This window comes from Pan troglodytes, chromosome 6 (assembly GCF_028858775.2).
Source record: "Pan troglodytes isolate AG18354 chromosome 6, NHGRI_mPanTro3-v2.0_pri, whole genome shotgun sequence".
NCBI lineage: Eukaryota > Metazoa > Chordata > Mammalia > Primates > Hominidae > Pan > Pan troglodytes.
Window position 1 is genome coordinate 146,866,312 of NC_072404.2, and position 16,617 is coordinate 146,882,928.

Here is a 16,617-nt window from a genome sequence, read left to right on the forward strand (position 1 = left end):
TGTGTGAGTTCCTTGTACTTGGACTCCTTTCTGTATCCTTGGCACCCTCTCGAAGCTAACCTCAAAATTACCCGGGCCCAACTCTAGACCTCTCTTCAGAGTTTAACTGCTTTTCACAACTTTCATGGAAGGAAAATCATGTTGTAACAGTAGTTGCATTCTAGAAATGTATTTTGCTGTTGTTGGAACTCTGGCATTAACGTGATACTGAGAAAAGAGTGTAGGACTAAAGAGCAAAAAGAGAATCAAGGCCCATGCTGCCATTTAAATGGTTGTGTGATCAATCTCAAAGAGAATACTTAACTCCTGCATCTAATTTCCCGAGTGGGGACAATTCCTATAAGATAGGTTTGTAAACCTATAGGTTTCCTATAAAATGGTTTGTAAATGGTAAGATGCTAGGCAAGTAGACAAGATTGTTGTCTAGCAACTAAGATTATGGACCAATTCTACCTGACAGTTTCCCTTCTGCAAGTTGGGAATGATGAAGTTTTCCCCTTCCGATGAAGAAGCATGCAGCTGTGGATAATACCACACTAGGAGATGAAGAAAGAATCATCTCCAGTGATTCCTTCCTTAAACCGCTATCTATCTTCACTGCAGACCTGGAGGGAGGGATAGGCAGAAGCCTCTTGTGGCAGTAAACAGATCCTTTTATGGCAGAAACAGGGCCAGAACAGAGCTTCTTTGTTTTTACATATATATATATATATATATATATACACACACACACACACATATGTATGTATACATACACACACACACACACATATATATATATTTTGTCTCTTTGCCAGTGTTTTCATACCTGATCAATGTTCAGCAGCCCTCTTGGGGATTTCTGATAGTGGTGATTCACAATGTATCTGAGGCAGAAGTAGAGGGAAGGAAGACAGCGAAACATACAACGTCATCTTAGGGGAAAGTGAGGTTCTTTAGAGTCACTAGGATAGCTTGAGTAACATAAAGACTCATAACCACCTTTAGGATCCCCCCTTTTTTTTCTTCCGGTTTCTCTCCTTCTCTTGCCTAATTTCTTTGCCTGCAGAGTTGGACAAGTGTAACTCAGCACGGAGGCTCCTGTGCTACGGGTGTGAGCCGACATTCTCAGGCACTTTGGCGATGAGCCTCATACACAAGTGAAGGCTTTAAGTCCGAGCAAACTACTAGAGCTTGAACCAGTTTACACAAAAACACTTTAATTGACAGTATACAATTTTCCAAAATATATTTTTGTAAGAAAATGCAATAATTATTAACTATAGTTTTTACAAACAAGTTTCTCAGTAAATTCCAGTGTACTTCAGACCCCTGTCCACTAAGACATATATGATCCCCCAGTTCCTGGGCAAACTGTTGAACATTCACTGCAGACAAAAAGACCAACACCAAAGAGTCATCTGTGTCCTCCATGCTGTGTTTGCAGCAGACCTGAGGGATCAGCTAGTGACCGTGACAAAAGCTATGCTACAGTTTTACTCTTGCCCTCTCTGCCTCCCCCATCATGTTTCCTTGGTCCCTCAGTCCTGTTGGAGTAAGTAAGTTCCATACATAAAAGCTCATCCAAAACTTTGTTTCTTGGCAGAAAGAATTGTTCACTTACATCTTAAACCTAAATGATTCAGAGAAAGTGTAGAAGACCAGTTCTTATGTTTGTGTTCATGCCCTCCCTAGCCTTGCTAGGGTAACAACTGGGAAAGGAATTCTGTCCTTTGTGTCATTCTGGCACCTTCGAGTAGCAATTCTTAATTTACCGATTATTCCTTCTGAGGCGCACAGTCTGTGGATCCAGGTTTTAATCTTGTTTCTGTCCTGAACCATGTGATTTTGAGGAAGTCACTTCATCTTTGTGAGCTTCAGATTATCTTTTTCTCTAGAAAAAGATTGGACTAGATCTTGAAATACCTTTCTCCATGACTACAGGGTTGCCTGCCAACCAGAGCATATTGACTCCAACCTTTACTGAAATGGAGCTGTGACTTTGCTGGGGAGGGGGCAGGGTTGCATTTTAAAATTAAAAAAAAAAAAAAACACCTGATCTACAAGACAAATACTTTATCATAAGTTTGTCTTGTTATATTTCATTTTTTGTTTAAAAAAAAAATCAAGCAAAAACTTGTCATTTCCAGTAAGACATTTACATTCCTGTCCAGAGAAAAAACTTGGCCATCACTCAGCTAACATAATGCTTTTTCAAAGTATGTTCACTTAAAGCAGTGCAGGGTAGATTAACATGGTCACTATATTTACATTATCAAAAAAATATATGTATATGTATCATCAGTTTGAACTTGTTCTTCAAAGTTTCTCCAGTATATTGTCAAAAAACATAAAGCTCAAGAAGTGGTTTAAATAAACTTTCTGCTAGCTTTCCTTATCAAGCGGGAAAAAAATCTGGTGCCTAGACTAGATTAAACCCGTATTCTGTCTTACAACGCAAAGAATATTCTGTACCTCCTTCATAAGCATTGCTGCCTGTCTCCCCACTCTCATGACAGTAGGCTTCCCAGTCATCATACTTGTGGTTTCTGGCCTCCTGTGCAGCTTGGGGAAACCACAGTTTACCACTGAAAGAGTTGATAAACTGTCTTTGCTACAACCTGTTTAAGTCATGCTGAGCTTCTAGTGTTCCTCTTACCTCTTCCCAGACCCAATGCTCTCTGAATTATCAGAGAGCATTTAGAACAAAGTAAAGGTGGCAGAAGATGATGACCTTTATAGATGCATGGCTGTTTGGCCTGTTGACATAGGTGTCCTGGTGGCAAGAGCAAGGCAAGGTGTCAGATTCTGAAGCTGTCCTAAGCCTAGACTAACACAGTTTGGACGAATATAAAGCAGTAACCTCTGAATCAGCCCAAAGCCTCTCCGGGTTCTCCTTGGACAGAGTGATGGAGAGTCAGGAGAGTCAGGACCGACCTGGCCAGGCACTCCTGCTCTCGAGTCCTTGCCAGTCATCATCTGTCTCCAAGAGGCCATAGGGTTGCAGCCTTTGATTGATTTGCAGAGGCCTATTTGCTGTCTCCGTCAAAAGCCCTGGCTGGTGAAGTGGACCCAGGATCAGTAAAGGAGGAATAATCCAGTCTGGCCTCTCCCACGGGACCACAACAGAAAACCTACTGGGTGGAGAGAACCCAGCGCTGGGCAAGAAGGAAGCAAACACCTCACTCAAGCCTAACAAGATTTCCTGTTTTCCCCCAAACAGGCACTGTTCTCCATCCTGCCCACCTCCAAACACTAGAGCATCGGGGCAGATGTTTTTGGAACTTGTTAGCCTCGCATCCCTCTAACTCCTGGGAAACTCGCTGGGGCCCTATGTGAACCCTTGGCCTTCCTTTTCCCCTAGGATATCAGATGGCTACAGACTGTGAGGAAGGAATTAGGCAGATGGTGCAGGACAGATCTTCCCCAGCCCCTCCCCCTACCCTTTTAAAAAGTAAGCCATCCCGAGTGGATAGCCTATTTCATCAGAGCTACTACAGCCGGAGCCTGACTCTTAAGACCCTGGAGGTGTGGCGTTTCACCCGAAAAATGGCAATTTCATTCCCCTAAGCAGTTCTGCCCATTTTCCTACTTGATCCCAGGGAATTTACGCCCAGAAGGATGGAGACCATGGCGAAAGTTCAACATTCCACACAGGATTCCCCCTTCTCAATCAGATGAAACCTCACCATGCCCACTGCTTAGGAGCCTTCTACATGGCAGCTAACTGCTGAGCCCATAAAAGTCCTATATTGGGGAATAGACATAGCTTTGTGTTCCCCTGAGATGCCACCAGAAACTGCAAGAGAACCGCAGCAGCCCCACTAGGCTCACAGAGAAGAGGAACAGCAAGGCCTAGCTCCAGGCCAGGACAGTGGGACGTTCCCACAACAGTCTGTCCCCCAGGCTGCCCTTCATGCACCCAGCATGCACTGCGCTTTCCAGGCCCTCTTTTCCTGTGGCACAGGAGAATCAGAGTGAGTGAGATGAGCTAACTGGACGTCTGCAACTGTCTGAGCTTTTGGCCTTTGGCAGTGGAGGGCTGGGTTAGAAAACAACTATAACAAAACTCTCAGCAACTTGAAATGTCCCTGAGTTTCCTATGACATACAGGGGAAAGCCTGTCCTTCCTGGCTGCTTTAATGGATTGTCTCTGAAGACACATCGCTGACGGGGGGCCCTGGGAAGGCCTCTCCTGCAGCCACTGCTCTTTCATACTGGGTCTCGGAATCACTCCCATCAGCTGAGCAGTGAACAACAAAAGGAACACGCTGCTGTCACTAGCTACAGCAGATTTTAGTCCCTGGTGGAAATGGAAGCCCAAAGATCGTGGGTGGCCTCCGCAAGGAGTGCCGGGGGCAATGGGCCAGTGTTCCTGCTGACCCCTCATCAGCTGCCCTGAGATACCAGCCTGGACTCGAGTGTCCCCTTCTCTCCTCACCTGCACGCAGGTCCCCTAAGCAGACCTGGTTCACGCACGGAGACCTGTGTGGGTTAAGCCCCCATCTCACGAAGCAAATGTGAGAAAATCCGAATCCAGAACAAGGGGTTCAAGGTTATGAATAACCTATGCTAATCCCAGAGGCCCCAGGACAGAGTAAGTGGGAACAAACAATGAGTGTAGGGAGGGGTAAGAACACAGAGGGTGGGAAGATGGGTACACGAGGCTGGGGTAGGAGAAGGAAAACTTGGGAGCTGGACTTTCAGGTTGTCAGATCCCACCGAGCCAGGATGTAGCCCTGCCCTCCTTTCCAGCCCAGCCACCTGCTGGAGTTTCACCCCTGCCCGGGACTGCTCTGGACGGAAGGCACATGTGAACACAGCAGTGTGGCATGGTGCAAATGGAATCTTTGTTCTCATCCTGGCTCTGTCACCAAGTGGCTCTGACCTTGGGCAAGTCACTTACCCTCTTCAGGTCTCGGCAATCTCACTGCAGAATGAAGGGATTCCACTAGTTCATCTATAAAGTCCCTTACGTGGCTTTTTCTTGATCTCCCTCATCATCCAGCAGCACTGAGCTCAGGCACTAGTGGGTTATTTTACAAGAGGAATCTGGACAGAATGTGATTTGTTCAGGTTGAAAAGGGAAAAATTAAGGCCCTGGGGGGATTGGGAGGGGACACCCCTCGGAGTTCACTCTCCCTCCCCAGTCTTTCCCTTCCCCGTCCAAACGGCACTTGGGGTGGTCGGTCTGGAGCTCTGTGGTGCTGCTGGAGGCCACCGGCAGACCGGACTAGAGGTGTGTGTCTTCCTCCTCATCCAGGTCGTCCTTGGTCAGGTTGTCCAGAGGGACGATCCAGCTGTCCCCCAGCTCCCCGTTGAGGCTGACCACCTTCTTCTCCTGCATCTCAGAAGAGGTCTCCATCACTTCCAGTGTTGGGTTGTCATGGTAACCATTCTCCACTGTCTGCAGCTCCTCTGTTAGCCGTTGCTAGAGTGGGGAAGGTGACCGGTGAGAAGGGGGTTTCAGAGGGCTCTGAGCTTAATACAGCGCATGTACGTACCCCTCCCACTCAGGAGCCCCACTGTAGCTAAAGCAGGCCCTCATTGCTCGCCTGTGGGGCTGGCTGCTCCTGGTGGTCATTCTGGCTCTCAGCCTGCCCGGAACTAGTTGGGAACAAAGACTTGCCCCTCACCCTCACCCTGGTGGCAGAACCTGTGAAGTTAGTGGAGATGGACTTTGTTCTCCAGAGTCCTCTAAGCTCTCTCCTCCCCTTCATCCCTTCCCCCAAAACCTCCTCTCCAGGCACCTACCTCACCTATCATAATGAATGGGAAAAACACTATTAAAAAATGACCTCTCTCGGGCTGCGTGACTGAACCCTCTCAAGCCTGGGCAGGATGGGTACGGTGTCTCTAGAACCATCCCTGCGGCAGATAGCAGCCATCTGGCAGAGGCGCTTTCTGTCCCTCTCAAACACAACCTTGAGTGTATGCTAGAATCACCTGGGGAGCTTTTAACAACTACACTGATGGACTCAGAGATTGTTTGAATTGGTGTGGGAGGCAGTCAGGCAAGGGAATTTTTCTAAAGTTCCCCACTGTGTGCAGGCAGGAGTGAGAACCACAGGGTCTGGGTGGCACCATCACGGCGGGAATTCTAGTAAGGTAGGCAGAAGAATTTTTGGTTAGACAGAACACCTAGGCCTGCTTCTATCAATGAATCCTCAGACCAGCTCTGCAAGGAGGTTATCCCTGCTGTGCAGATGAGGAAGCTGATGCCCAAAGAGCTCATCTGACTGACTTCCTCAAGGTCAGGGCCAGGACTAACCAAGTCTCCCTGACTCCAGTCCAGGCGTGGTGACTCACACCTGTAATCCCAGCACTTTGGGAGGCTGAGGCAGGCGGATTGCTTGAGGTCAGGAGTTCGAGACTAGCCTGGCCAACATGGCGAAACCCCATCTCTACTAAAAATACAAACATTAGGCGGGCGTGGTGGTGGGCACCTGTAATCCCAGCTACTGGGGAGGCTGAGGCACAAGAATCACTTGAGGTTGCAGTGGGTGACACCAGCCTGGGTGACAGAGCAAGACCCTGTCTGAAAAAAATAATAATAATAAAATAAAAAATAAATAAGTCTTCCTGACTCCAAAGCCCACGCTCTGTCGTCTGCCACGCTGCCTCTGTAATGCTCTGTGGACTGAGGCGGCTGCCTATCAGGGGTGGCCTCTGCCTGTTAGAAAGGGTCCAGGGCCTGCTCCCTTTCCTTTTCTGCAACTCGGGAATCACAAGGGGAGGGTTCCTCTGGTGACCTGGGCTGCTTCCCCTGTGTGGCTGCAAACAGCTGCTTACCTGGTCCTTCCTCTGGGAGAGGCGCTGGTGGCAGCAGCCATAGAGGGCCGCCACGAGGAGCAGGAATGACGCCATGCAGACGATGGTGATGATGAGGGGCATGCTGAAGCGGTCCTCGGCCTCCTCCGGTGGCCCCTGGTCCCCTAGCTTCATGTCACTGACCCCTGCCTGCATGGGAAGTGGCAGCGAACAGGCTGGGGGCATCCTCTCTCCCTCAGCCCCCGGCTTCACTGTAGAGCCCCTCCGCTTGCAGTCTGCTAGGGTCCGGGCCGCCACCCTCTTCTACATGCAGGCACATGATGGGGTTCCTCCCCACAGAGAGAGGGGAGTAACCAGACCTCCCACAAGGGGCTTCGGAGCCACTCTGTCCCCACACTTCGGGGGCCGCTTACCTCCTTTAGTTCATCCCATTTGTCCTTCAGCCGCTCGTACACATCCTTGGCAGGGAGCTTAGCTGTGGGAGAGGGAGACGATGCCCAATGGCCCAGCCCAGAGCGAGGCAGTGGGGGACGGGGACTGCGCCCCAAGAGAGGGACGCACCATATCTCAGTCTCCTGAGTGTCTCTCGGGTGACCTGGGAGGGGGTGTGGCTTGACAGTTCTTAGGGAACTGAAGGGGCACCACTGTGACCCACCCTCCAATGTGGCTTCTGCATGCCCCCCATTCCCACCCATGCAGGCCCCAGCCCAGGCCCCCTTGCCCTCCACTCACTGTGAATAGTGATTTCTTTGACGACCACGGTCTGACTTCCTGGAACAGGTGCCAGCCGTATGCCGCACTCATCTTGGGCTGGGTTGAAGGTGGCTTTGACTGCTCGGCATATCAGTGAGATCAATTTCTCATCCGAAGTGCCCCCTGCCTATGGTGGGGAGAGCGCAGGTGACTCCGCGGGGAGCGTGACAGCAGCCTAGGCCTGTGGGGCTGCCCTCCAGCTAAGGTCAGGAGAGTGCTGTTGCTGTGCTAGAACCTGCCTCCCTCTCCAGCCCCAGCTGGTGCTCCACGCAGGCCTGCCAGGAATCAAGGGTTGCATGCTGTTCTCCTGGGCCAGTTCCTGCCGCCTCTGTCTCGTTCCCATCAGCCCGTTCCCCGCACTGTGTTTATCTGGTCTATGCTTGCACCTTTCATTCCTTTCACCCTAGTGCCCCTTTTTTCCCTCCAAGCTATTTGCGGATTGGGGGTTGTTTTCATCTCCCTCCCTAGAAAGGGCTAGAGAGGGGGCACTGCACAGCAACCCTACCCCAAAGCCTGCAGGGAGACTCCAATTCCCCCTAAACTCCCATTCACCAGCCTTTCATGCCCAGTTCAGAGAAATCAGGTGGGGAGGCTGCAGCTCTCTGCAGAAGGGTCTCTACCCCCAAAGCTGAAATACATGTGCCCTTGCCCTAGGCAGAGCCTCTGGCTCTGAAGCCACGGACAGGCTGACAGGGAAGGGGCTCCACTGAGTAGGGGAACAGGTGGGATCTTGAAGCTACCCCTAGGATATCTTGGAGGAGGTCTTATTTAGCTCTAAGAACAAAGATTGTGGCTGACGTGGCTTTAGAGCTGAGGATGAGGGGAGAAGTGTGGGCAGCATGTATCCAGTCCTGCCATGCCATCTAGGGGCACCCCTCCCTGGGGCTTCTCTGACCTGATTCTGGAATAAATGACTAAGACAAAGAAAAGGACTCTAGGGATAGCTTAGCACAGAACCCATACAAACTACCCCTAAGGTTTCTACCAGAATTTCCTTAGGCTTAGTAATTCCCCACCCTGACATCAGGAAGGGATCCAGGGTTTTCCATCTTCCTTTTCTAGCAAAGGAAAAAAAAAAAAAAACAAAAAACATGTCTCACAAACAATCACACAGCCTACCAAGCTACATCCAAAAAGAGGGTCTGAGGAAAGGCTGGGCGGGCACCTGACTGTCCCCAGAGCCCATATCATGCAATGCCTGCCTTGTCCAATAAGCCCAGCCCTAGGAGAACACTGCTCCCTTTTAAAACTCTGGTCTAGATGTAGGCTTTTGTAAAGTTCACTTGGAAAATGCCAGCATAATGGACACCCAAAAGAAAACAACTGCAGAAAATTCAGGCAGCATTAAAGTGTTGTAAGCCCAAATTCTCCATCCTATCTATAGACACCGTGTTCAGGTCTGTTCTAGTTCTAGTTCCTAGGGGGTGGCTGCAAAAAACCGGCACTGACCGGGAGAGGGCAGCAGTGAGCCAGCCATCTCCAGCACCTGCCGCGCTCAGCAGTTATTTACTGAGTGTGCACAGCGCACACTCCCCAGACCAAAGCCTTTGGACCCATGGAGACCGGTGGCCTGAAGGCTGCTCACACCCTGCTACCTCCCTCACACAGGTGTGCTCACACGCACGCTCACCACCCAGACTGGAGAAATGCTGGCAGTGGCTCCTGCATTCCTGGGCCCTTTTCTCTCCCACCCATCCCATCAGCTCCTCAGGTTAGAGGGAGAATCTCCCAGCACTGTTTGTCCATCAAGGCTCTCAGATAGTCCACAGACCAGGAAATGTGAAGCCACAGACGATTAAAGCAGACAGACTACACCTCTCATTTTCTCTTGCTTTTCTTTTCTTTCTGTAAAAACAGGGTCTTCCTATGTTTCCCAGGCTGGTCTTGAACTTCTGGCCTCAAGCAAACTTCCTGCCTCAGCTTCTCAAAGTGTTGGGATTACAGGTGTAAGCCACCACACCTGGCCTCACCTCTCATTTTCAATTGAGACATCTGAAACCCAAAGAGATCAACTCACCAAAGTCACTCCCAGAGCTAGGGGCAAACAGGAACTAGGATCAGGGTCCCTCAACTCAGCATACTGGAAATAGTCACACAGTGAAAGCCGAGGAAACCGGGGGGTGGGGGGGGGGGGGGGGGTTCAGTCCTGTGGGTGTGTCCTGACTTAGAGAAGTCTTAAACCTTGGTCTGTTGCTCTGTAAGATGGGAAAGGACCACTTCCTACTAGGAAGAAATGAGGGCCAGAAAGCAAATGCACCTTAGAAAGATGTTTAAAAATGCACCTAGAAAGAACATACATTCCCTCTCCCTCCCTCAGCCCTGCTGTGAGCCTGCACCTGGCGGCTCAGATCAGCAAGCTACTCACACAGAGGGTGTTTCCTGTGAGGTTCAGGATGAGCTGCTTCTCACTCTGTGTCTGTGTCTCAAGATCCTCACACTTTGCCTGGAAGAAGCCACTGAGATTAAGGTTTGGGCTAATAGTCATGGAATCTTTGACATTTCCCCCCAACTAAGGGGTGACCCAGATAGGAAAGAGTTCATGGCAAGCTGGAGGCATGGCTGGACCCATTCCAGAGCCAGGTATGTCCTGGCTGCGTGGCTTGAGGGCAGCTCAAGCCAGGACCAGGCTAACCAGGGAGAGGGAGGAGGGAATGGGTAAGTGCTGCTCAAAGCCCCAGCCAGGGGCCCTGCGTTGGAGGAAAGAACAGAAAACCTTGTCTTAAAGCCTCTTCTACCCGAGTCTGGGTTCTCCTACTTGCCCCACCCCTGCTGGAGTTACCCAGTTACTCTCATGAGCCACAGTGGGAGAAGGTGTTTTGGGGTATCGGTGGGTAGTTGATGCTGCTGTGGGGCTGGAGCTCATGGTCTCTGGCAGGGTAGGTGTTCTCAATGCCGTTGCCGGGCTCGTGGGCTGCACTGTCTCCTGGGAGGAAGGGGCCGTAGAGCTGGCTGGCATCTGACTGGAGGTCTGTTGAGTTCTTTGCGAGATAACCGATGACGCTGTCATTGGGAAAACGAGGGTAATGAGAAAAGATGAGTGCACCCTTGCGAGAAGAGGACAATCTTTTCTTGCTCTAATAGTTCTCCCAGGTTCTTTGGTCTTACCTCCCACAGAGACGGAAGAAGTGGACTCCTATGACAAGCCAGTGGAATAACCCGGCAAAGTCACAGCAGCCGCAGCAAATGTTCACTGAGCACTTACTTTGTGCAAGGGACTGGGTGCCTCAAAGGTACTTTCCTACTGAATCCTCACAATCCTCTGGGGAAGGAATCGGCATCATCCCTATTTCATAAACAAGGAAACTGACGCTCCGAGGGGCTCAGTGATTTGCCTGAGTTCCTGTGCCAACAATGGTAGGGCAGGGATTCAAAGCCAGGATTATCTCAGCCGGAGCCCGCACTCCTACTGTGTGGCACCCTCCTGTGGAGCGGTGGCCTGCTGACTTCAGACCATATGCCTCTGATATGCAGCAACATCACCAGGAGCGCTCAGAAACTCTGGGTCCACAGGTCTGAGATGGGCCATGATCCTAAGGCTCTTGATCCATAGGTAGATTTTGAAATTGATTTACTAGGTTAAGACAAGCTCTTATAAATAATAAGTTAGTAAGTAAGTAAACAGGTATCGGCCGGGCATGGTGGCTCATACCTGTAATCCCAGCACTTTGGGAGGCCAAGGTGGGCAGATCACCCGAGGTCAGGAGTTCAAGACCAGCCTGGCTGACATGGTGAAACACTGTCTCTACTTGAAAAAAAAAAAAAAAAAAAAAATTAGCTGGTGTGCTGGTGCACACCTGTAGTCCCAGCTACTCGGGAGGCTGAGGCAGGAGAATTGCTTGAACCCGGAGGTGGAGGTTGCAGTGAGCAGAGATCATGCCACCGCACTCCAGCCTGGGTGACAGAGCAAGACTCCATCTCAAAAATAAATAAATAAATAAATAGGTATGAAATAGAAACTATTCCCCTCTCAGGTTCAAGCAATTCTCCTGCCTCAGCCTCCTGAGTAGCTGGGATTACAGGCGCCCGCCACCATACCCAGCTAATGTTTGTATTTTTAGTAGAGACAGGGTTTCGCCATGTTGGCCAGGCTGGTCTCGAACTCCTGACCTCAGGTGATCCACCTGTCTTGGCCTCCCAAAGTGCTGGGATTACAAGGCATGAGCCTTTTCAGAGCCATCACGCCTGGCCCTGAAAAGTTTCTTGGTGCTTGAAGAAAACCAGGCATTACTTACGTAGGGTGGCGGTCATCCCCGGGCTTGTGAAGGTGTAGCCAGGGATAGCCACAGTGCTTGAACTGCTTGAAATTTTCATAAGATGGTCATGTCCCGAGCTTGTTGGGGTGGCCATAGGATGCGTCAAAGTGGGTTGTCGGGGGCTAAGTGGACTTGGAGGGTGAGGGGTCGTCAGATGTTCTGCCTTAGTGGATGTGAGGTCTGTGGTCACACTGTGGCTGCTTTTCCCCCCAGAGTTTGTTGTATCTTCTGCTCCATTCTGGCTGCTTGTGGTGTTAGGTTTAGCTGTGGCTGTGGAGGTTGCAACTGTAGTGGTGTCTGCACTTTTCGTGCTCTTGGGGCTCTCGGTGGTGGTAGTAGGGTTGCCTGAGCCACCTCTTCTAGCCACGGTAGTGTTGACTGGGCCTGAGACTTGCTGAGCCAGGGTTGTAGTCCCCGGTGAGTCACTGGATACACCAAGGGTGGTCGCCTTGACCGAGGCCAAGATTTCGTTGGCCTTGGAAGTGGGGACTGTGCTCTGCTGGGCTGTATCTGTAGCCATGATGGTGACATTGGATGCTGGAGTCGGTGCTGTTTTGTTAGATGAGTCCGTAGTAGTCTGGGTTGCTGTTTGTAAAGACAACAGAGAATGGAGTTAGGGCTGGGAGGCTTCCTCACCACGCTTCTCCAGCTCTTCCCCAGGATTCAGAGGCCTTGCTCGCAGCCCTGCTGTCTGCCTTGCTAAAGGCCTGGGTCTTTGGGGAATCCAGAATTTTCGGAGGTTCAAGAAACCTCTTTTTTCTGTCTTTTTTTTTTCTTCTTCCTTTTTGTGGAGAATGGGGTCTTGCTATATTGCCCAGGCAGGTCTTGAACTCCTGGGCTCAAGCTATCCTCCCGCCTCTGCCTCCCTCAGAGCTGGGATTACAGGCGTGAGCCACCGCGCCTGGCATGAAACCTCTAAGAGGGCAGCTTGGAGTGCAGCAGGGTCAGAAAAGCAAAATTCTGCTGAAGGCGAGCCCAGGCCAATGAGGCCCACCACACGTGGAGGCTGTCATGCATGCCCTGCCCTCCCCGTCCAGCCCCACACACATCCCCTTTAAGTTTCTCAATATGCTACCCCAGAACCAGCTGCCAGGAACACCTCTGTCTCCTCCTCCCCAGCTCCCAGGCACGTGGCCCACAGAAAATTCCACAGACTAATGCTTCCTGAACTGCCCTGGCCCTGTTCTGAGCTTAAGCAAAAAAGACATGGGCCCTGTTCTCATGGAAGTTATATCCAGGAGAAACTGATGATAAACTGAAATTACACAAATTACTATTTCAGTACTAGGTGAGCTGTGCCAAGAAAGAAAGGCCGAGTGCCCAGACTGCATGCAGCATGGTGGCTTCACCTGCCATTTCTTGAGGAAATAGGATCTGTGTCAGGCAATGGAGACACAATGGTGAACACGACACAGAGAGTCGTACCCTCAAGAAGCTAACACTCTGGTGGGGAGGCAGAGACTAACCACCTGGACAGAGCAGCCGTCAAATCTGCTTACTACACGGAGGAAGTGAGGAAGGAAATGATGCAGAGACGAGCGGGAGGGACCATGTCGAATGAGGGAAGGAAAGGCATCTCTGCGATGATGGTTAAGCTAAGCCCTGAAGGATAGCAAGGAGAATGCTGTGTGAAGAATGGGAGGAGAAGTGTCCCCAGCAGAAGGAACAGAATCTGCAAAGCCCCCGAGTAGGGAAAGGAGCTGACAGAAGACAAGCAGGAATGGAGTTTGGTAAGGAGGGGTCAGGTTCAGGGCTGAGAAAATGCAGGGTCTTATGACAGTGACAGCAACTGAGCGTCCAAACCAGACATTTTTGAGAATAAAAGGCCCTCTTAAAAATCACATTCAGCCGGGTGTGGTGGCTCATGCCTTTAATCCCAGCACTTTGGGAGGCTGAGGCAGGCAGATCACTTGAGGTCAGGAGTTACAGACCAGTCTGGCCAATATAGAGAAACCCCATCTCTACTAAAAATAAAAAATAAATAAGCTGGGCGTGGTGATGGTAGTAAAGTAGCTGGGCGTGGTGATCCCAGCTACTTGGGAGGCTGAGGCAGGAGAACGGCTTGAACCCGGGAGGCAGAGGTTGCAGTGAGCCAAGATGGCACCACTGCACTTCAGCCTGGGCGACTGAGCGAGACTCCGTCTCAAAAAAAAAAAAAAACCACATCCTACGCAGAAGGAGACATAAGATCATACTCCTCAGAGGCCAACATGCAGATTCCAGATTTTATTCTTGGTGCAAAAAAGAAGCCACTGAAGGCATTAAAGCACAGAAGTTTTATAGGATGACTTACAGAGAAACCTGTTCCTGCTGCTTTGGGGAATGCAGACTGGAAAGAAGAGTGTGTGGAAGAGGGAAGAGAAGTTAGGAGGCAATCACAGTAATCCAGATGGAATGAACAGGGTTGGCCATAGGAAGCTATTGACACTGGAGACAAAAGGTGGAGAGAGTCAAGACTGTTTTGGAGATCAACTGCTTGCTGATGTCCTAAGTGAGGGAAGAAGAGAATCTAAGGTGATTCCTAGTTTTCCGTCTGGAGCAGAAGGGAGTGGTGGGAAGGGGGCTGATGGCTGCATCCCGTTCTCTGTGCCAGCCAGCACCCATACCATTTCTCTATATTTGGGAGTTCCGCACCCCATGAGACTTGATGGCAGCAGAATCTGCCTCCTATGGTGATGCTCCTATGAAAATGCCAGCTCTTTGCCTTGCCAGCCTCCCCTGGGATGAGCATAAGCAGGTGGCAGTGCCACCATGAACGTGCAGTCTCATTCCAGCCGTGAAGGGCTCTGCAGGCAGGAGTGGTGACATCATGCATGGAGGTGAGGCCAAGCACTCATCCTGGGCCGCAGCGCCACCTAGTGCTTGGCATGGGTAAGCAGCGCTGGCCTCCCTGAATCTACAGCCTGGCTTGAGTGAGGTTCAAAGTAGCCCTGCATGTGGCCTCCAGCAATCCCAGCTACTCCATACACTGGACAGTATCCCCATATCTTTTACACACACATTTTGCTACTGAAAAGCAGAAATGTTTATCAGGAGTAGCCGCCAGCAGCAAGACTTCAAGGATTGGTTGTCAGGCCTTACTGGGGACAAAGGGCAGTCAAAATTCTGCAAGTATTAAGGAATACTTGCAAGTGTCCCATGATATCTCAAGGATAAGCAGTCACATTATCACCTCTAATCTAGAGTGAAGTGCCCAGGAAGTGGCTTTGGTGTGGCCCAGTGGCTGCTGCCAGAGTATGAAAGGCACACTCACCAAGTGTGTTTTAAAAAGCAATACAGGCTGGGTGCGGTGGCTCATGCCTGTAATCCCAGCACTTTGGGAGGCCAAGGCAGGTGGATCACCTGAGGTCACCTGAGACCAGCCTGGCCAACATTGTGAAACTTCATCTCTACTAAAAATACAAAAATTAGCCAGGCGTGGTGGCGGGCACCTGTAATCCTAGCGACTCAGGAGGCTGAGGCAGGAGAATAGCTTGAACCTGGGAGGTGGAGGTGTAGTGAGCCAAGATTGTGCCACTGCACTCCAGCCTGGGTGACAGAGTGAGACACAGTCTCCAAAAAAAAGTGGGGGGGGGGGGGGGGGCGGGGGGAACAGTGCAATGTGAGGGTTTGACAGGCATTTTTTCTTCTTAGTAGTTCATAAAGTAACAGTGCTTCTTACTATTGATGGCATCATAGTGTCATCTGGCAAGATACTAGATTGCTAAGGGACTATATCAGCATATTTAGGGAATTAAGAAATTTGTGGGATGATTGTTTTTTGTTTTGTTTTGTTTGTGAGACAGGATCTTGCTCTGTTGCCCAAGCTGGAGTACAGTGGCACAATCAGGACTCACTACAGCCTTGACCTCCTAGGCTCAATCAGTCCTCCCACCTCAGCCTCCGAGTAGCTGAGACCACAAGCACGCACCACCACACCCAGCTAATTTTTTTTTCTAATTTGTAGAGATGAGATCTCACTATAATGGCCAGGCTAGTCTCAAACTTCTAGGCTCAAGTGATCCTCCAGCCTCGGCCTCCCAAAGTGCTGGGATTACAGGTGTGAGCCATGGCACCCAGCCCTGGATGGTTGCTTCTTACAGTGGTGAACAGCTTAAAACAGGATTTGTCAACTCTGAAACTATTGGCATTTTGAACTGGATATTTCTTGTTATAGGCAGTTGTCCTATGCATTATACACAGAACGCTGAGCAGCATTCCTGGCCTCTATCTATTAGATGCAAGTAATACACATGCACGCCCCTTTCCAGTTGTAACCATGAAAAATGTCTCCAGATATTGCCAAATGTCTCCTGAGGGTGACAAAATCACTGCCAGTAAAAACTACTGGTTTCAAGAAAGAGAACAACAAATTCAAATTCCTAAACCTCCTATAAAAGCACAGACTGAAAACCAGAGACTTTCCAAGAACACATTCAAGGAGTCTCTTTGTTTGCAGCTGAAGGGCTGAGAGGGCCCTTTAAAAGACTTTAAAAGCTTAATTCCGTGAGTTGCTGAATTAGGGTGTTAACTTAATTCATAAGCTCACCAGGTCTCTTATGTGAAAATAGGACCTAGAGAATTTTTTTTTTTGAGACAGAATTTCGCTCCTGTTGCCCAAGCTGGAGTGCAATGGTGCGATCTCGGCTCACTGCAACCTCAGCCTCCCAGGTTCAAGCGATTCTCCTGCCTCAGCCTCCCAAGTAGCTGAGATTACAAGTGCACGCCACCATGCCCAACTAATTTTTCGTATTTTTAGTAGAAATGGGGTTTCACCATGTTAGCCAGGCTGGTCTCGAACTCCTGACCTCAGATATTCCGCCTACCTTGGCCTCCCAAAGTGCAGGGATTACAGACGTGAGCCACCGCGCCTGGCCAACTT

General features: G+C 50.1%; 1 protein-coding gene across 5 annotated transcripts in view; it reads right to left on the reverse strand.

Annotated features, from left to right (window-relative positions):
• Nucleotides 1–1,182: 1,182 nt before the first annotated feature.
• Nucleotides 1,183–16,617, reverse strand: part of PODXL (podocalyxin like) — a 56,324-nt gene continuing 40,889 nt past the window's right edge. The window contains exons 2-10 of one of the 5 annotated variants that reach the window (XM_054656303.2): nt 11,736–12,341; nt 11,153–11,245; nt 10,283–10,503; nt 9,869–9,946; nt 8,520–8,561; nt 7,483–7,630; nt 7,164–7,225; nt 6,772–6,939; nt 1,183–5,410 (exon numbers count right to left, since the gene is read on the reverse strand). In XM_054656303.2, coding sequence (XP_054512278.2) covers nt 5,213–5,410; nt 6,772–6,939; nt 7,164–7,225; nt 7,483–7,630; nt 8,520–8,561; nt 9,869–9,946; nt 10,283–10,503; nt 11,153–11,245; nt 11,736–12,341 — 1,616 coding nt within the window. In that variant the 3' untranslated portion in view covers nt 1,183–5,212. Of the gene's footprint in view, nt 5,411–6,771; nt 6,940–7,163; nt 7,226–7,482; nt 7,631–8,519; nt 8,562–9,868; nt 9,947–10,282; nt 10,504–11,152; nt 11,249–11,735; nt 12,342–16,617 lie in introns of all 5 variants that reach the window. The other 4 variants (XM_009454215.4, XM_003318802.7, XM_009454216.4 and 1 more) reach the window with 4 other exon arrangements.